Source organism: Megascapheus bottae, chromosome 5, assembly GCF_031878675.1.
Source record: "Megascapheus bottae isolate mThoBot1 chromosome 5, mThoBot2.hap1, whole genome shotgun sequence".
Classification (NCBI taxonomy): Eukaryota; Metazoa; Chordata; class Mammalia; order Rodentia; family Geomyidae; genus Megascapheus; species Megascapheus bottae.
This window is the reverse complement of record NC_143513.1, coordinates 78,170,740-78,192,011: the sequence shown is the minus strand read 5'-3', so window position 1 is coordinate 78,192,011 and position 21,272 is coordinate 78,170,740. Positions and strand designations below refer to the sequence as shown.

The window sequence follows — 21,272 nt, the reverse complement described above, 5'->3', positions numbered from 1 at the left end:
ATTAGTACAATTTTCTTTTTTGTGCTGAGGACAACTTAATGGCACCTCACACAGCCTACTGTGGATAGAAAATTATTGGTCTATTTTAATGTTTCAACTTTGAAATAATTACAGTAAAGCCTCACCTGCGAGACTTGGTAGAGTTCTTGGGGATATTGCTTTTGATTTTCATTTTGTGTTCTAAGGAAAGTAACTGCAGCACTCACAGCGTCATCTGTAGTGAAGAACATTTTACAGAGGATAATCAATTGTGAAATTGTTTTGTAAGTGACCCTCATTACTAGACCTACAGCTAGGTCTAAGTCTGCTTTTAATATTGGGTAATGTCTGGAACAAAATGATTCTTTCTTGAGTCATTTCTTCCTCTTTATCTTTTCCTTTTTGAAGTCCTCTGAGGTAGAACTTCAGTGGTGTGTTTGAAGAAGACAAAATAATTTCAAGTACTAATGATACTGAAGTGCTCATGGCTCCTTTCGACATTGCATTTCTCATACATCTTTTTTATCCTCATGAAACCAGAAAGAAGGATGATGTAAAAGAAGTCAACAGCCCAAATCAAGATACAGGCACACAGAAGTGCAGGGAAAAGGTGTACCAAGAAGCCTAACATCCTTTGAGGGCTGACTGCAAGTAAAGGTGGATTGGATATGAATCCTGTAGTGGCAGAGGAGCATTGGAAAATTTGTATATTTAGCCCAAGGCCCTAAAAGAATCCAAGAAGAGAAAGGAGAAGGGAATCCACGAGCATTATCTTTATCATTAGCAGCAATGAGCATTCTGGTTGATACATATTTTCTGTCTAGAAAGTGATGTATAAGAAAATATTAGCCAAATATTGTTCTTTGAAACTAGTGTCTAGTGCTGATGTGCCGCAGACAAACGGGTTCCAGGACATGTTGTGTTTCTTTTAGCACCAACCACCTCCAGAAATTTCCTCTTGGTGCCTGGGTTTTTCCTTTTCTCAAGTGCTGAAGACTTGGAAATGGCCCATAATATGTTTCTTCCTTAAATGCTTATGAGCTACCAGAAGAATACAGTTTATGTCATAGAGATACAACTGAGACACAGCTGAGGAAGAAGGAGGAAGTCTCTTCTACTCATGCTTCCATGCCATGGCCAATAGAGGAGAGATACCCCTATTTCCTTCCATCTCAAGTCTCAAGGCCGCTTTGCATCCTCTTTTTCCACATTTTATGTGGCTTGGTACTCAGAGTACCGTTGTTTAGAGAGTTCACATATTCTTCAACCAGGGGAACAAATCTCAGCAGTCATGTTTTATTTTCTTCTTCCTCCATTCCTGAAAGACAAATCAATATTGTCTCTGAGTCTAGTGCCAAGTGTTTTTGAAATTTTCTTTTTCTAATAAACATTATTCTGTTACATTTTGTCTGAACTATCTTTATTACATAAATTTTCCTACTGATGTTCGTAAATCTGAATTGGCCTATTTGCTGAGTGTGCCCTCTTAAAGGAAATGCAGTCTTATTTCAGGAACTGTATATTTTATTTCTGATTTGTACACTTAATTCTTTTGATGGCTTTGTTGTAATGGGCCTTGAACTCACTTGGCCTACTTGTTCAAGGATGGTTCTTTATGGTTTGAGCCACACCTTTCAAAATCAGTAACTTAGCACTCATAAATTGGTCAGTGTAATAAAATAAAATGGGAAAGATACAGATAGGCTTTATAATAGTTCGAAAACTCATTTGATGGCCAGGTGCACAATCCTAGATACTCAAAGACTGGGATTTGTTGTATCGTTCTTTGAGGGCAGTCGAAGCAAAAAGTAGCCAAAACTTCTCATGTCCACACAAACAAAAAGCTGCGTATGGCAGAATTTGTTTTTGTTTCCGAAGGATTTCAGTCCAGGCTGGCCTGGAATAAATAAAAAGATCCTACTTCAAAAAAACACTTCAGCTAATAGAGGTAGAAGTGCAGCTTATGTAGCAGAGTTCCTTTCTTATAAGTGTGATGCCCTGAATTGAAATCCCAAGATAGCCTTAAACAAATAAGCAAACCTCCAATGAAAAATAGTGAAATGAAAAATAGTTTGTACTACTCATACTTTGGGAAACGATATGCAAATATGTTTAAATACAGCTGACAACATATCCACTCTATAATATTTATTTTAATTCCTAATCTCTTTTTTTATAAATTTTTTATTGTAATTAATAGAAGGGTTCATGATATTTGCCAGATAGATGGTACATTAATTCCCATACATTGCTACCCTTTCACATATCTTAAAAAGCTTCTTTAAGTAGTTTTCCTTGGGCTTAGAGACTGTAGTTATTATGGTTTTAAACAGCATCCTATCTTGAGTATTCATTGGATTTCTGATACTGAAAAGTGCCGAACTTTACCCCCTTGAAAGTTGTACTTCATTTGAAAGTTTCGGGAGGCTAGTTTGTGCATTTGAGCCACTCAGCAGATAAGCCAGTTGACTGCACTCTAGGTATTATCCACTTCTGTGATGATTCCATCTAGATTTTCTAAAGGAATTAATATTTAAAGCTACCTGAGAAAGTGGCCTTTTACTCTGAACCACTTCATGAATTGAAGCCAACCATTTAATTTCTTCTTCTCTGTCAGTTAGTAGTTGAAGGATTCAGTGGCCATTTGATTCTGTCCTGCCACAAGGAAACTGGAACACAGATAAATGAAAAATTTTACTTTCATGGTGTTGCCCTCAAAAATGTATAAGATTTTTGGCATGAGGATGACTGCTGTACTTACTTTCTAACTAAAATGATTTTAACTTTTTCCCCTGCTAATTTTAGTGTTGGAGCTCAATCTTAAATCGCCTTTATTCTATTATCTATTTGCATTCAGATCAATAGCTTCTTTGGTTACTTAGCTCCAGGGTTGTTTGTCAATCATTTCCATAGTCATCAGTAGACACTGGATTGAAGGATCTATCAATTCCTTTTGTAGTCATGGTTCAATAGTACAATTATTTGCAATAGAACATTCAAAATGGAAGTACTTACAGAAGAAAGACTATATCCATTAGAAGGAAGAGACAGAAGAAGGAAGGAGATAAGGAAGGAAAGAAGGAAGGAAGAGCTGATAACTATCTCTCTTGGTAATGGAGGAGAAATATATTTGTATTTTATGCAGAATCATTGCATCAATGAGAAAAGCTATATTCATACTTACTCTGTACAGCATTAAAAATATAGACTTCTCACTCTTCCATGTGAGGACAGTGAGAAGATACATTTTATAAACCATAGGAATATGCTACTGGCTCTAGCTAGCGTAGTTCCAAACTCCAGTCTGATAGAAAAGGAATTTCTAGCATTAAATCAAAAGTAAATAACTAAATATATATAAAATGTATCTTATTATTATATATTAATTGTGCGAAATAGTTTCTTTTTTTTGTGCGAAATAGTTTCATGGTGACTTTTCCACCTGTGTACTAAAGTCACTTTATTATATTCAGTCCTAGATTAGTTTCTTACTCCTTCTTTGTTCCCTTTAAAAAGAAATTTTAATGAGTTTCATTATAGGAAAGAGGGTATGCATTAAAAACCAGGTGTGCCACTGTTGCCACCATTATGAGTTTAGTGATTCCTGAGAAGTTCCAGTACATTTTTCATGTACTCAACACCAACAGCAATAGGCAGGAAATAGCTTTTGTACCCTTTCCATTAAGGGTATGGGGCGAAGATACTCTCATGTGGTGGTGAGAAAAGCAGACACTGACATCACCAAGAGGGTTGGACAACACACAGAGCATGATGTGGAAGCTGTGATCACCATTATGCAGAATCCATGTCAGTACAAGATCCCATACTGGTCCTTAAACCAACAGAAGAATGCAAAGTATGGAAAATATAGCCAGGTTCTGGCCAATGGTCTGGATAAAAAGTTCCGCGAAGACCTGGAGTGCTTGAAGAAGATTCAAGCCCATAGAGGGCTGTGCCAATTCTGAGGCCTCCAAGGCAGAGGTCAACACGCCAAGACCACTGGATATACTGGTTGTATTATGGGTGAGTCCAAGAAGAAATGAGTCAGTAAACATTTCCTGTTAATAGATATAGTTTATATACTGAAAAATAATGAATGAACTCACAGAGGTTGCAAATCAATAGTCAAAAGAACCCAAAGAGAATATAAATTAAAAGCTGAACAAAGTAAGAAACAATGGAGAACAAGAAATCCTATAAGGATAAATACTAAGTGATTCCTTTTCTGAAATTCAGGAAATAAAAAGTACGGTAAGTCAACAAATAAACTCTGTAAAAGTTTCTCTAGTAGAAAAGATCAAAGAGAAGACAGAATATCAGACTCTGGAAAATATAGATTTATTAAAATGATCAAATAACGAATCAGAGAAAAAACTTAACAAGTAAAAGCAGATAAAACACACTTTGGTGACTACTATTAAAGACCAAACGTATGAATGATAAGCATAGATCAAAGGGAAGAGCTATAAGCAAAAGAAATAGAAAAAATATTGTAGATAGAATACTAAGAGAAATTTTCACAAATTTTAAGACAGAAGCAGTCATTTTTATTACAGAAGGCCTTTGTAACACCCAATAGAAAATATTAGAAATGAATCAATCTAAGACATACCATAGTTAAAACATTAAATTTTTACAAGATACTGAAAGCTGAAAGAGAAATATCTAAGTCACGTCAGAAATCCTAAAAGTAGGGTGTTTTTGAAGAAATGTAAGTAAAAACCGGGTGTGTGGCTCACGCCTGTAATTCAAACTACACAGAAAGCTGAAATCTGAGGATCATGGTTCAAGGGCAGCCTGGGCACTAAAAAGTCTGTGAGACTCTTATTTCTAGTTAACCACCAGAAAACTGGAAGTGATGCTGTGGTTCAAGGGGTAGGGCAGTAGCCTTGAGCTGAAGCACTCTGGGCTCCAGGCCCGGAGTTCAAGACCCATGACCCACAAAAAAAGAAAAAGAAAAAGAAATGTAAGTAAACAACTGTGTATCTAGCTCAACTTTACTTAGCAAAACTACGATTCATTACTAAGCTACAAATAAAATCCTACCATAATAAACAAAACTGAAAAAATATTAGGACCATCAAATCAGCATTTCCAAAGATAATCATTGGAATCCTAAACAACCTCGGAGAAAGATAATTAATTCCTCTGGATGAACAGAGACGCAAAAGGAACACTAAAAAAAAAAAACAACACAATCATAGGAATTGTGAGGCTTCTCAGTAATAACACTGAGTGATCTTAGATTTTCAATCAAAGACATAGAATAGCAATTGGTATCTCTTGATACAAATGACTTGAACATTTTTGTCAATTGTAAGCACATTTCACTGAAATGTACAAACATTGGAGAAAGATGAAAGGTTACAAAAGAATTTATCAAGCAAATAGAGCCTGGAAGCAAACAGAAGTAACTACACTCATATTTGATAAAGGAGACTGAATTAAAATTAGTCAGAAGAGACAAAGAAGGTTACTTAATATTAATAAATATTACTGACAATAACCAGCATGTGATGGATTCAATGCTAAATTCAAAGAAGCACTAGCACTAAAACCATCTCTGAACTTGTCCATGAGATGGAGATGGAAGAAACTTTACCAAACTCTTCCTATAAGGCAAACAGGTACAACAACAAAGAAAAGACTTATAAACTAGTCTCTCTAATGGGTATGAACATACAACTCGGCTTCAAGAACAAAGATGCTTCACTGCGAGTGGAAAGAGTCATTTTACAAAGGGCAATACTAGGTGCTTGAGTACATTTGCCTAGATGGAGCAGGAATTGGAGGAGATGAAAACTCCATTTTAAATGCAGTGATCTTCTTATTCCATAGGATTTTCTTTATATATTTGAAAGAAACAATTAGGAAATAGTTATTAGTTTGTTCATTCCCAAGGGTAGAAAAGAAATGCGATCAAAAGAGAACTTAGGCCAGCTGGCCTTGGAATACTTTTGATTACCACTCTGCATTTATAAACAGAATCTACTCAATAAACATTCAGGACATCATAAATCAAAGAAATGGAACTGGCAAGCCATTTTATTCCCATTGCTATTCTCAAAGAACGAGACTTCTCCCTTCAAGCCTTCCCCAGACATGGCTTCACCTCGACCTCTGCTTCAACAGCACTCTTTTTAGGGCCTCCTTGACCTCTGCATTCCTCAGGCTGTAGATCAGGGGATTCAGCATGGGGTTGAAAAGGCTATAGAACAGTGAAAGGATCTTCTGCTGCTCCTCAGGGTGGTCAGATTTGGGGGCCATGTACATGACGATGGCACTGCCAAAGAAGAGCCCCACCACGCAGAGGTGGGAGGAGCAGGTGGAGAAGGCCTTTCTGCGGCCTTCCCTTGACTGGATCCTCAGGATGGTCAGCAGGATGTGAGAGTAGGAGACCAGCACCAGACACAGGGGGCCCACCAGGATGAGCACACAGGCTGCAAAGATGACCAGCACGTTGAGCCTGGTGTCAGCACAGGCCAGCTTGAGCACTGACAGGATTTCACAGAAGAAGTGGTTGATTTCATGAGGACCACAGAAGGGGAGCCTCACAATGAGAATGACATGGACCAGGGCCAGGAGGAAGGCACAGGTCCAGAAAGTGACCGCCAGAATGGTACACACTCTCCAGCTCATGATGATAGAGTATTGCAGGGGATGGCAGATGGCCACGTACCGATCATAGGACATCACCACCAACATGAGACACTCAGCATGAGCAAATGCCAGATACAAAAAGGTCTGAATTATGCATGGAACAAAAGAAATGGTTTCTCCTTGGTTCAGAAGGTTTGCCAGCATCTTGGGGACATTGTTGGAAGCATATGAAATATCAACAATGGCCAGGTGTGAAAGAAAGAAGTACATGGGGCTGTGGAGCCTGTGATCCAGCCAGATTAGCCCCAGAATGACGCCATTCCCCAACAGAGTGAAGGCGTAGAACAGGGAGAAGAGGCCAAAGAGGAACAGCTCTATCCTTGGGCTGGACGGAAATCCCAGAAGAACAAACTCTGAGACCCATGTCTGATTCTCAGTCATGCCCTTGTGACGGGACAGGTGTTTGTCACTGCTGTGGCACTGAGATGTGTGCTGCCAAGTAAAAGGAGAGATGGATTAGATGTCGAATAGGTCTGGATTTGCATGGTCTTTACATAGTCCTTACAAATAATATCAAACTCTAGTAGGGCAGAAAACATTTTCATCTTCTGAGTATAAGTTCTGAATATGCTATAAATTTTGATTATTTTGTATTTCAAGATCACCATTTTTACTCTCAGGATGGTGGCTGCATAGGAATATGTTTTTCTAAATTACTATGTATGTCATTATTGAAAAGGAAACATTCTAATACATCATGCCATCTTATAGTTTCTGCTGTATAACTTAGTTACTTTTCATAGTTCTGTTAGTAAATTCTGTTCATTACCTGGCTTCCTCTAATTTTATAACTGTAAAGAGTATATAGTCCATGGTTGATACATAAAGAATAATTATAGAAAGAACAGGTAAAAGAAAGAAAGAAGAATGAGGAGAAAGGGAGAGTAGAGAGAAGTGAACTGACACCTGCAACATCAGTTAGTGTTTCCCTCTATATTCATTCATTTTAAAATTCTAGTTTTTCAACATCCTGATGATATCCTGAAAAATCTGGATGCTTTCTTTCTACACATAATCAACTACTATCTGAAGGGTGATTCCTCTGTTTTAATCACCTCTTTCAACTTTCCTTTAATGTTCTCTGACTGCTATACCACCAACCACATGGCTATAAGAATGACAGAAATGGAAAACTTAGATCATTCACATATACCTAGATACTAAATGGTCCATGAGGCACTGTCACGGGACAGTTTTGACTCTATGTCTGCAAATACCAACCCTGCCCTAAGGTCAGAAACCATTTGGCCCCTAACTTCACCTGAGTTTCCCATTCAGTGTACTACTGACTTAGGAAGCCTTCTTTGCTCCAGGTCCAGCGCCTCTAAACCTTTCCTTCCCTGTAGTACCACCCCTATACTTGTCTCAGGAATACCCCCTGGAGGACAGACACTACAGATCAGTTCCTGGGACCTTACTGTTCCCAGTGGCTTCTGACAAAGGGGCCTTCAAGTGTTGAGTCCTGGCTGCTTTCCTGCTTCAGGCTCCTGCAAGGATGGGCTGGCTCAGTGGGAATACCAGCTGAGCTGGTTTTATGGCTGGCCTCTCCTCCAGGCCCCCCTATACTATGTCTGAGTGTCCCCAGGGGACTGTGATACACAACAGGCAGATTCCCTATCTAACAGAAGAAAAGAAATGGTGTTTATCATTCTGTCTCTCTGTCTTTGAGCCCTGGGGATAAATACACAGAAGAAAAAGAGCTGCCAGGGACTGAATTAATACCCAGCAGGATCCACACACGTGAGACTCCTGTGGGAGTGAAGACTGTGGGATGCGTTAAGACTCCCCAAGCCTTTGGAAGGTGATGGGTCTGGGGAGTCACAGTCTTCCCAAGACAGACTGTGTGGATCTCAGCGGAGCAGACCATCAGCCTTCGAGATAAGGGCTTAAAATCCCCAGATTCAGATGCTGATGGAACACAGCACCAAAACACCACTACTTCCTTCTAACTAACTTTTAAAATTAATGTCCACTTGTAATATACGGAGGCTGTGTTAAACTTTTTCCAAATTTATTCCTACACCCTCTCATCATGGTCACATTTCTCTGCTGTCTCTCCCCTCTCCAAGCAGCATTTGAAAGGTTTGCTGCCGCATTCTTCATTCCTCTTTCCTTCTCCTTCCAACTCCTCACCTTCCCCATTTACACTTATGAACAATCACCGTTGCTATCCTCCTCTACCTCCTCTTCCTCTTTCTTCTCCCTTTCTACTCTACTTCCTCCTTGCCTTCCTAAATTAGAGAGACACACAGTATTTGTCTTGTTTTAGTTTGTAATTTTTTGTCTTTTTTTTCTTTGTGTCAGTTTTGGGGCTTGAACTCTGCACCTCAGTGCTGTCCCTGAGCACTTCAGCTCAAGGCTAGCTCTCTACCACTTTGAGCCACAGTGGCACTTCTGGTTTTCTGATGGTTATTCGGAGATAAGTATCTCACAAACTGTCGTGTCCAGGCTGACTTTGGACCGTGATCCTCAGATCTCATTCTCCTGAGTAGCTAGGATTACAGGCATGACCCACTGGTGCCCAGAATTTTTTGTCTTTTTTTTTTTTAAATTTTTTGTCTCTCAGTCACAGTCCTCTTCCTCTTTCTGCTTGAGTCCACAGTGGAGGGTCAGGAGGATCTATTGGCATTGCATCATTGAGTATTTGACGTTTCAATCTTAGCTTCTCTTGGTCAACATGATCATCTCCAATCCTATCCACTTCCCAGCAAATGACATGATTTAATTTTCTTTATTAAGTAATATTGCCTGTTTTATGTATATGCATGGTTATCATAATTACTTTACACATTTGTCAGTTATTGGACACCTCAGCTGATCCCACAGTTTGGCTATTGTGAACAGAACAGCAATACACATGAGCAGGCTGATATCTTTCTTGTATGTTGATTTACATTCCTTGGGCTGTATGCCTGAACATGGTATGGCAGAGTTGGTAGGAAAGGCCCCCATGGATGGAAGGCGTAGATGTAAGTTGAGTGGGCACGTGGTAGCTAGGACATGCTGAGTTGAGTCGTAAGATGTAAAGAGGCACGCTACCAAAGAAAGATACTGGAGAGGGACTCAGGGACCTGCTCTGTCCTGTGACAGAGAGGATGGACTTCATTGTGAATAGTGATAGAATATGACTAAATAACATGGTCACAATGTTGACCACATTACTTGTGCTAGGATTGTTTGAAGGAACGAAAGTGGACACAGTGAACTTCAGCAATCTGAAGAGCTCATGTGTTCAAGGAACAGACAATATGGCTGAATTAAGGCGGCAACTTTGGAGATGGGCAGAGCGGATGGGCGTGGAGTGTGTAAAAGCAATGGGGTGATCAGTGCTTAGTGATTTTTAGCGAATGCTGAGGACGAAGGCACAGTCAGGATGCTTCCCAGACTTCTGTTGTATGATGACATATGGTATCTTCACTTCCGGGGGGGGGGGAATGTTTCTGAAGTCAATGCCTAGAGGTGGGTGTTAGTTATCAGGGAAATGCAAAATAAAGCAAGAAGTAGACATCACCACAAGCCCACTACTGTGGTTACAAATTAAAATCCCAGCTGTGTAAAGATGTAAAGCCATACAATCCTTGTGTATTTCTAAGTCTAATGGGTCATGGTTTGGGTAAGTGTGCTTTGGAGCCCCACATCAGACCCATCATGGCACTATTGGAAAATAGTACAACCTATCTTCTTTATTGTTTGTGGTACGAGAGTTTGAAATCAAGACCCTGTACTCTAAGGTAGTATACTTAATGCGGCAAAACTTTAAGATGGCCGACTCCTGAACAAGATGGGGAAAATGTTTAGGCCATTAGGAGACCTGCATTTGAGGTAGATTGTTTTTCCCTTAGCCTTTTGCCTTTGCCCTACTCTCCTCTTCAGTGTCTCTGATTTCTTTCCAACCATGAGGTAAGTAGTTTTCCTCCTCCACTATGTGCTCCTGTCATGACCTGTCTCACTGCCACAGGCACCAAGAGAAAGACCAGGCCAGTCATGAAAGTAATTGCCACCTCTCTGATTGGAACTAAACATTTTATCTATATAAGCAGATTGTCTCATCTGATAGAATGGTGATAAAGATGCTGTAAAATGGAGAGACAGTATCTCAGGCTCACATAAAATAAGTTTTATACTCAGTGTATGATTTGACAATTTTGCTTCTCATTTGGAAGATAAATACTTTTATCAGGTGAATGAAAGCTTATATCTGCATGAAGACATTTACCCCAATGTAAAACTTAAAACAAAATGCAAATGCTAGTCAACAGCATGTTGACATGTATTGTATGCATGATTGTATATTATGCAATTATTTACATACAATGACATACTTAGTGTATATATAAGGTAGAATATTACTCAAGATTAAGAATGAACAAACTGTTGATATAAATATTAACAAAAAGGAATCATAAAAATGTGAAGTAGGCTATAGAGAAAATTCTCTGTTCCACACAATTGCATTGGTATGAAATGATTGAATAAGCAAAACTAATCGAGAGTGATAGAATTCTCCAGTAATGGGTGAATGGTTGAATGGTGAAGACTGCAGGGGAAAGGGCAGAGATCATGGTGTAGCTAAGAATTTGGAGGGAGCTAGAATGATTGATGTGTTCATGTTAGAGATCTGTCATAACTTAGTGGACTATAATCTTAAACACAAGTGCACTTCATCAGGGGTAAATCATAAAGTAGATTTCTATCTGGCATTTCTGTCTGGTTACCCCATCTCCAGTCCAACACCTCCAGGTTCTTTGGCATCTATGACCATTTCACAATCGTGAGATCCTTTTTTGGCTATGAGAAAGCCCTCAGTGCATTTTCTTATTCGATTATGATCTGCTGCATGCATGCGAGGGACTATCCCAGACTGACACTTCCCACAGCACACTCACAGACTACTGCTTCACACTCGAGGAGCTAGCCACTTCCTGATTACTTCTGGAAAAGGAGATTGCAAAAAGACAGGAAGGCTAATAATGACGACAGCAGGAAACTGCATTCTCTTTTCTAGATCTCTTATAGCTCATCGCTTTAGTTTTGTGTTTATTTATGTATTGGAAACTCCACATACTGACTTTCGTAGAGATTGACAAGATAATTCAGCTAGACATTTTATTGAGAATTCCTTCATGCAAGAGTGATTGTAGGATTGCATGGCTTTTCTAGTGAGGTTTTCCAAACTCTTATCTGGATGGCTTATGCCAGAATGTGAAAGGCTGAGAGACAGGGAGGGCTGTAGGCTGGCACTCTTAGTGCTTTCACTCAGTTCCTCTTAACTCAGATCCTAGCCACAAGGGATACTCCCTTGCCCAGGACTTCAGAATTTAGGGTTTCTTATCTTCAGTTATTGCAAAGTGTCAGCCTCCAGGCTTTTGCTCATGGAGCATTGTTGCTATCTGATGTATGGACTCAGAAGATCCAACTGCTCTAACAATAGAATTTTGTCAGGTCCATCTGTTTTCACCCTTGTCACACCCCACAGGGACTGTGACTAGTGTTTCTTAATTGGGAGCCTGGTGGTGGTTTCTGGTTGCTAAATTTCAATTGGTTTTCTCTTCCGCATGGTAAATAAGTGGCAGTATCTTCTCTGAATGGTTACTTGCTGTTCTTCCTCGTGCTTTCCATATTTTCAAAAAAAAAACTTTTTTCAATGTCTATGGTAGGCTCATGTCTTTCCCAATCTATTTGCTCTTGGGTGTTACAGCTTTTGTACAGCTTATTTCATTCCACTGGTATTTAGGAAGGAACAAAACAGCATTCCTGACGAGTCTTCTTTGCTTTTAGATACATTTATGATCAGTTAAAATTATATGTCCTTCCCAACTAATTTTCCATTCCTAAGAATTTTCTACTAAATGAATTGATTTGACCAGAGCTTTTACATATGCAGATTACCTACCATATTTTAGGGGTATTTGAGAATGGGATAGTGCTTGACTTTAAATCAGGATCTGAAGCTTCATTCCCATGAGGTCCCACGGCCAGGTGTGCATGGCCTGTACTGACAATAACAGGTTCTTCTTCCACTTATCTTCACCTCAGTGCTGATAGGACATGTCATCGATGGTGACCATAAATTGCAATGTGAATGTAAGGTCACACATCCCACGATACTTGCTTCAGTCACATAAGCAATAAAGGTCCGTTTTCTCCATTACTATCCCTCCAGGATACAAAGTGGGTTCTACACACTCCTTTGATTTACTAAATACTGTCCATCATGAATTAATCCAAACTGATTTGTGTGTAGGGAAGCATCTGTATTCATTCTTTGTGAGCTAGACATCTGGTACCACCAATTGGTTAGTTTAAGACCGGAGATGGCCTGCGTGTGGAGACAGGACCCTCACTGAAGATCTGCCAGCACCCAGGCTTCTCCTGTTTGGGGTTGACGGAGGACCTAGCCACAAAGTGTACAAAGTGTGAACTTGAACAGAAAACAAATCGAGAGAGCCTAACATTGAGCATGCATTAAAACCCAGTCCCTTCCCTTCTCCCTTCCCCTCCCTTTCTGCTCTCCCCCATCTCTCTTCCACTCTCTCCTCCCTCCCTCCCTCAGGTTGGGAACAGATACAGAGATTTGTAATGAGAGGCAAAGGCCTCTCTGAACCTGCCTGCCTGGTTCTCAGCAGCCTTGGGGCCCTGTCCCCCAGAGCTCCTCACTTGCACCCAGCGCCCTCAGGACCCTCCTGGCTCAGGAGCCCTTTGGAGAACTCATTAAAAATACAGGGCTGGAAAGTTGCTTCAGGCACCTTGACAAGGATGAGGAAAAAAAATCAACAACAACAATGAACAAAAAAAACTTTTTAATTGACCTCCAAGGAATATTTACAGATTTGGAAAGGTGTCCAAAAAAACCCCCAAATCTCCTTAAGAGGTTCATTAAAACTTTGCCACTGTTCATTTCAGGGGAGCACTCTAAGCGGGCAACTGCGTGGGGATCTGGGGCCCTTGGGCGCTTGGTCTGCAGGGAAGGAGGCCTGGTGGCTCAGTGGCAGGTGGCAGAGCTAATGCTCTCTCAGCGAAGTCACCTCCCCTGTGAGACAGGAATTCCCTGAGCCTTCTCATTGCAAGCGCTTTCCCAGACACACATTTAGACAAATCATTAAAAAAAAATGGAATAGTTGCTCTGTATCTCAGGGGCACCTTCAAATGTGTTTTTACCAGTCATCGTTAACAGGAAAATGAGCGCCTACTTACCAACCTGTTCATAAAGCAAAAGCAGGTTCAACCCGGTTCCTGGGTCAGATCCCAGATGTAAAACTCATCCCACAATCTTCTCTAGGTTTTTGCTGACAGAGTATTTGCCATCATGAAGGCAAACACTCTCTCATTTCTGTTCCTCTTCTCTCCTCCAACCATCCCAACAACCATTCCGTCCATGTTTTGCTTGGAACTAGCATGCCCTTCACACAAGCTCTGTTTTGATGCTTTGGCTTATGCACTAGTATAAGAGGTAGCCATTAAACTGATTTTTAATAGGCAGACATTAAATCAATGTCGGATTATCCAGGTCTCAGCACCCCTGCAATTTACAGCATGGGGAGTGCTTGGCGTTAAGCTGCAGACTTGGCTGAGGCTCTGTCAGAGCAGAAAGCAAGACCACAGCAGATATACAAGGGGTAATGCCATGAGAAAAAATGGGGAGGGGTCCAGAGGTTCCAGTGGGAGGACCACTGGCCGCAGCTCTGACTCCTGTGAAGACACCTTGGGAGAAAGCTAGATGAGCAAGGAAAGGTGGGCAAGACCAAAGGAAAGCGCATCGGGAGCGGGCCAGATCCCAGGAGGGCAGCGGACTGGGAGCTGCTGATGGAACTCCCTTGTGACTGGAAGAAGAAGGGGGATTGTGGCTCAGACATCCAAGGACTACCCCGAAGGAGTGGGGTCTGGGGTCAATAGAACCAGTCCACACTGCCATGCAGAAAGGGAAGGTGTATTCTGCTTCTCGCTTCTCCTTTTCTCCTGTCCCTTGCCTTTGCTTCCAATGAACCCAACCCAGCAGGAAGCAGAGGTCCATGCTGTAGTCCTTACAGTTCAGTCTTTGAGTGAGGGGGCAGGAATGATAAAAATGACCTGTGGATACAGAGAAAAGAACATCCACTAGCACACACAGCAAGGAATGACAGAACTAGATAGCCAGTGTTTTTTGGTCTGCTGAACAATGGATTCAAGCAGGCAACAGAAGCTCAAGTGATTTGCTGGAAATAGAATGCTCACATAATCTTCAAGTTTCATGCTGCAGAGCAGTAATGACTCAGGGGAAACCCCTTCACAAGGAAGAAATTAAGTGGAAGCGTCCATTCCATCCCCAAGCCTGGCAGTATTGATAATAGGACACATTGATATAGGAACCCCCAGGAACACAAGGCAGCAAAGAATTCTTTTCCAAAACATTTTAATCTAAATCTAGACACAAGGAATCTGAACTTCAGGCAATCTACAAAACAGCCATGCTGGAATCTTAAAGCCATTGACATAAAATAAAAAGGATGAGAGAACCCTGAGATTAAATAAGACCAAACAGCCAAGAAACTTCATAAGCTAGACAATTTTAATTAGATCCTAAACCAAAACCTAAGGAGTGATTTTTTAAATCACAGTACTGAATTAATTTTCAATTGTGATTATGGTATTATGTTTAATAATTGTTCTCAGGAAATGCTTGTCAAATTATGCAGGGATCCAAAGGGGGATATATGAGCATATATTGAATCACGTTTCAATCGTAGTATCTACAACAGTAATGGCAGAATATAAACATATGACTTACTTATTTTCAACTTATTTTGCCAGTCCTCAGGCTTGAACTCAGGGTCTGAGTACTGTCCCTGAGCTTCTTTTGCTCAAGGCTAATGCCCACTTGAGCCACAGCACCACTTTGGGCTTTTTCTGGGTATGTGGTTCTGAGGAATTGAACCCAGGACTTTATGCATGCTAGGCAAACACTACCACTAAGCCAAACTCCCAGCCCTTAATTTCAAATTTTTATTGGAAAGTTTTAAGACAGAATTTTGGAAAGATTAGCACAGTAAACTCATATCTTTTTGTTCTATATTTACAAGTTCCTAATTGTTAATGTTTTAATAATTAATATTGTATTGGATGTTTGTGTATATGTATAAGTATAATTATGCATACATATATACAAATGTACATAAAAAGAATGAGGTAAAGAGACTTCTTAGTCTGGATAACTCTGTTTCAGAGCTTTCCTATGCACTGTAGGACTTTTAGTGTGGTCCTTTGTGCAACCCGTTAGAAGCCTGTAACAACCCCTCAATCATGACAATCAAAGCTGTCCCAGATTTTGCCATGAGTCACCTGTGGGAGGGGTGCATGCATGGTAGTAACTACGTCTGCCTCTCTGCAGGTCCAGCTAGCTATCAAGAGAAAGAAGTAGATGAGAAATAGAAAATATGTTCCAATATTAACAATTAGAAAAAAACAATTACAGGAGAAAGAGATACGTGTGTCAATGTTGTACTGTTATTTCTGAAATCATTCTATGTTCCAATTTCAGGAGAAAATTTGGGGAGAAAATATGAATTAACTCAGTCATAATCAAAAGTTTCAAGAAACTAGGAATAAACATGAGCTTCCTCCAATAGTGAAGACCAAGAGCAACAGGAAAATGTCACCACAAGGAAAAATCGAGAAATTAAAAAGTACTTATATTAGAAATTAGTCTTTTTTGAAATATAATGTAAAAATCAATGTTAATAAATAATTTAAAAAAACTTCTTAAACTAAAAAAAAACAAAAAACAAAAAAAAGAAATTAGTCTTAAAAATGTCTCTTGCCTCAGACAATCGGTGCATACTCAAAATGAGAAGAAAATGTAAGTCTTGCCTTATTCCTGGCTTAAGGAGAAATTTGGCCTTTCACCACTTGAAGGCTTCCCTATCCATTAATTTGCTGAGGCTTTCTATCAGGAACAGACTTCAAAACCTTGTTCTGCATTTATTAAGGTGATCATAGGATTTTCACTGTTTGATTTTTAAAATAGGTTTAATTATAGTGATTGATTTTCAAAGGTTAAGGCAACCTTCTACTCCTGGAATGATGCCTGCTTATGCATCAAGGGAGGGCCTGAGAAGAGCATTTCGATCTCAGACACCGGAGTTTTCATCTCCGGAACTTTGATCTGCATTTGCTTAGCTGTCTATGATCTTTGGCTGGCACCTGCTGTTCTCCTGTCTTCTGGAACACACTGTGCAGATGACAATGCCAGCTGTCATTGCCCTCATCCACTAACACCATCGTCTCATTCATTCTGGAGACTTTCTGGCTGTCTCCTCCTTTCTGCATGCCTACATAAACCTGATTGGAATAAAGGCACAGCTTTATACTCCCGTAGCCTTGCTATCTTCTTAATTTTTCTTTAAATGATTCTAGTTATATTTCAGAAGGTCATTAAGTATGTGGAGATCATCTGCACTGGTCTTGGGCAGTACTGGGATTTGAATTCCATTGATGGCCACCTTGTCTGATTTCTTACTTTGATTATTTGTGAATCGTGGTACCCTACACATTGCTATGCAGGTGTCTCTTACACAGGATGATGGTCAGGTATGTACTTAGGAATAATGTAGACAGGTGATGCGGTACTTTTAGTGTTGTTTTAGGAGATCTCATACGACTTCCATGGTGGCTGCTCATTCCCAACAACAGCATGTAAGGGGTCCTTTTCCTCCTTATCATTGTCAGCATTTGGTATTTTTGTTTGTTCATTGTTACTAGTGTTTCTAAGTGGGTGGAGTTAGAATCTCAAGGTACTTTTTGATTTGTTTTTCCTTGAGACAACCAAACACCTCAATATAAAACCAGATGACTAAACCCAGACTAATCATTTTCCCTGTAACAATAAACATCAATAGACCTAAGCTTGCTTTTTGAAAGAGTAGATTTTTTTTAAAAAAAAAGAAAGCTCAGTTTTACTCTGTTACAAGAAACAGATGAAGCAAAGAAATCTAGAATGTCTAGAAAGAAAAGTCTGAGCAATGGGAGACTTGAAAATGCAAACAAAAGTAAAGCATGAGTTGTAAACTTACTATCAGAGAAAGTTTAAGCAGACTGAAAATATCAATATCATATAAAAATTCATTTGGGCCAAATAATATGATTAAAATAAAAGGTAAAATAGGTAAGATTACATGAACTTCAAATAAAGGTTAATGTTCATATACTAAATACTGTAAGTGATTAAAGAAAACAGAAATAATTGCAGATATTAACTTATCTTTATAACCTCACCCAAATCGTGGAGAAAATGAAGATTTTAAAATGGACTAGTAGCATAATTAATCCTGTAAATCTAAGCAATTCATCTCATATAGTGAATACTGAAAATAATTAACTTTTTCAAGTACCAGTACAAATAAAGGGAAGATATTAAGTCTCAATGGACAATTTCAAAAGTTAGAATCAATGTTCTAAACCAAATTTTAAATATCCTGTATTACAAACATGGAAATTAGATTTCCAAAATATTTTAAAATTTTGGTCTTAAGCAAATGCATAAATTTTGTGTAAATAATACCTTAAAATGCTTCTTCATGATACAACCAATATATCTCCAAATATTGAGCAAAATATGCCAATTTCTCCAAGCAAATCAATAACTAGCATGCAATTGCAGTGCAGGTAAGAATAGGATTTGCTGGGGGGGGGGAGGGAAATGGGTACCAAGACATGTGAAAGGGTATCAATGTATGTGAATAATGCACCTTCTATCTGGCAAATATCATGTAACCCTTTTACTAATTACAATAAAAAAAATTAAAAAAAAAAAACTGGAAGTGTGGCTGTGGCTCAAGGCACAGGGTACTAGCCTTGAGCTGAAGAGCTCAGGAACAGCACCTAGGCCACAAGTCCAAGCACCACGACCAAAAAAAAAAAAAAAAAAAAAACCATTCAGTGCACAGACTCTAATTATAGATCAGCGTAAAGTGCAAGTAGCATGTTACAAATTTTACGAATGATGAATAAAAAGCAATATGTCAAATTATGGTCACTGAGTTTATGAACACACAGAGAGGTTTTTAATCCATTTTGTTACTCAAGGTTTTATTTTCATCAAAATTAATGGTTACTTCCTATTCATATTCATTTTCAAAATTTAGTTCTTATCATCAAGTTGCATACACGAAGTAATGAGTACATTTCTTTGTACATCGGTACCCCCTCTCTCATTTTTCTCCCACTTTCCCTTCCCCTGACTCCCTTCCCCCTCCAAGTTGTAGAGTTCATGTGGTGTCTCTAGGATATGGAAACAAGAGATATATCTTGTGTGATTGCTGTTCTGAAAGTACTATGTCATTTTTCTTCTCTTTTTGTGTCCTTCAGTTAATCTCAAATTGTTACTGTATCTGACTTTGTTACCTGGTAATATTATATATACATTTATTTGTTTATTGAAATAGGAAAGGGAAGGGGGGAAAACAAGATGATTAGAAGAAGGTGGGGGGAGGGAAACAGGGACAAAAACATAAGAAGGGGTATCAATGTGTCAGAAGTAATTTACCTACTATCTGGCAAATGTAACTATAACCCCTCTACACATTACCCTGACAATAAAAAATTTTAAAAAGAAAAAAAAAGAATAGGATTTGCTTTCTAACTTAGGATGATGCTAATATCACATAGAAAACTAGGAGAAAATAATGGAAATCCAAAGAAAAAGCATAATGTGAGAGCCTGGCTGTGTTCTATTTTCAGATATTATAGTACCATAGTGGTTTAAATAATATGTTACTGCTATACAGCTAGAGAGCTATGTCAGTGATCCAAATTGAAAGCTATAAATAAATACATATTGGAAATTTTTGATGAAGATATTATCCCAAAGCAGCAAGGCCAAAGTGGATTGCACAATAAGTGCCCTGAAACCACTAACTGTCCTAGAAAATAATAAAGTTGAATTTATATCTCTAACCTTACATTGTTACACCTCCCCCAAATTCAGTTCCACTCAAAAGACAAGGAGAAAAAAGAACTTATTTTGTCTATATACACTCTGAATTTTAGACTAGGACAATTATTTTTAAAACAAATAAAATGCAAAGGGAATGTTCCTAGATTCAGTTTTGTGATTCTATACATTGCCTCCAAAAAGTAGTATGCTTTAGAAGTGTACACAATGTGAATTTGAGGACTACCAAGTCAAAGTAAAATGTAATGCCAATGATGCAAAAAGTAAATAAATAATCATCAGTGTTATAGCCTCCTATCATCTATGCTTCTTTTCATTTACTTATTACCATCTTGAAACCACATGTAATAAACAAATAACATTGGATGGTTTCAACAGAACCTTTGACTCTGACTCTTCCCCTGTGTTTCTCAGAGCTATCCTCTAACACAATTTTCCAAGGCACATTGGTCTCCACTTGTTTTCTTTAAAGGTATTTGAAACATAATGGCTCTCAAATCAATGTAATAATCCTTTAGTAGAAGTCTTTTGGTAAGCTAGAAAGGTGCCATCATACGGTATTTGAACATTTTTAAATGTATGCTGAGTGTGTCCATAATTGCTAAACCTGTCCAATATTACTTCAAGAAAGTAAATGATTTAGGTCCAGGCCTTTGGCTTCGAGTTTATTTGTGGTACTGAGTCAATACAGTGCTTCAGTGTGTGGTTTATGCTTCACTTTCACGTGCCAAATTAAGAAAAAGACTTCTTTTATGTGGTCAAACCAGCCTCCATGTCCCTTATGTTACTTACTGGGTTTTCCCCGTTCACATTATTTTTTTTCATATATTTTTATTGTAATTAATAGAAGGGTTACATGATATTTGCCAGATAGAAGGTGCATTCATTCCCATACATTGATACCTTTCACATGTCTTGGTCCCCATTCCCCTCCCCCCCACCCCACCCTTCATCTTGTTTTCCCCCCTTCCCTATCCAATTTCAAATAACCAAATACAAATATATCCGATATATCACTGTTGGTGGGAGTGCAAACTCGTTCAACCACTATGGAAGGCAGTATGGCAGTTCCCCAAAAGACTAAACATAGAGCTCCCCTATGACCCAGCAATTCCACTATTTGGCATTTACCCAATCATCCAGAAACAAGGGCATACTAAATCCACCAGCACAACAATGTTCATTGCAGCACTATTCACCATAGCAAAGATATGGAACCAACCCAGATGCCCCTCAGTTGATGAGTGGATCAACAAGATGTGGTATTTATACACAATGGAATTCTATGCTGCTGTCAGAAAGAATGACATCGCCCCATTTGTTAGGAAATGGAAAGACTTAGAAAAAATCATATTAAGTGAAGTAAGCCAGACTCAAAGGAACTTAGGCTCAATGGTTTCCCTCATTTGTCACCTTATTTTTATACTCACTGTTTACTTGGGTCTCTTTTCATTGCACTGAATGCCCCTCCCTTCCTTCCCTAGCCATCCAAACCCTTCACAACTTGCAATGTTGCTACAAATTCCACCGTTTATGAAAACTTTCTGTGTTTCTCCACTTAGCGTGCTTTTCTTGCTCTTCTGAATTCTTTTTAAAAAAGACACTAGACTTTGTTGTGCAGTTTTGCTCATAATGAATAGACTATTTAATCACCTTACAACCCTAGGTTGGTTGCAAAAAAAACTAACTGTAACAACCTGACAATAAA

General features: G+C 39.1%; 1 protein-coding gene, 1 non-coding gene and 1 pseudogene across 2 annotated transcripts; 1 reads left to right on the top strand and 2 right to left on the bottom strand.

Moving 5' to 3' along the window:
* The first annotated feature begins 3,567 nt into the window (after positions 1-3,567).
* LOC150063730 (small ribosomal subunit protein uS13 pseudogene) lies at positions 3,568-4,022 on the top strand (annotated as a pseudogene).
* A 2,065-nt stretch (positions 4,023-6,087) lies between these two features.
* Positions 6,088-7,020, bottom strand: LOC150063729 (olfactory receptor 2A5-like). Its single transcript, XM_090332437.1, has one exon. The coding sequence runs from the start codon at positions 7,018-7,020 to the stop codon at positions 6,088-6,090; it is 933 nt and encodes a 310-aa protein (XP_090188563.1).
* A 2,177-nt stretch (positions 7,021-9,197) lies between these two features.
* Positions 9,198-9,281, bottom strand: LOC150063728 (small nucleolar RNA SNORD62). Its single transcript, XR_016535749.1, has one exon. It is a non-coding gene; the product is annotated as a small nucleolar RNA SNORD62 (small nucleolar RNA).
* Between the last annotated feature and the right edge of the window lie 11,991 nt (positions 9,282-21,272).

Coding starts and splice junctions, on each gene's coding strand:
- LOC150063729 (XM_090332437.1), bottom strand. CDS start 7,020: ATGACTGAGAATCAGACATGGGTCTCAGAGTTTGTTCTTCTGGGATTT.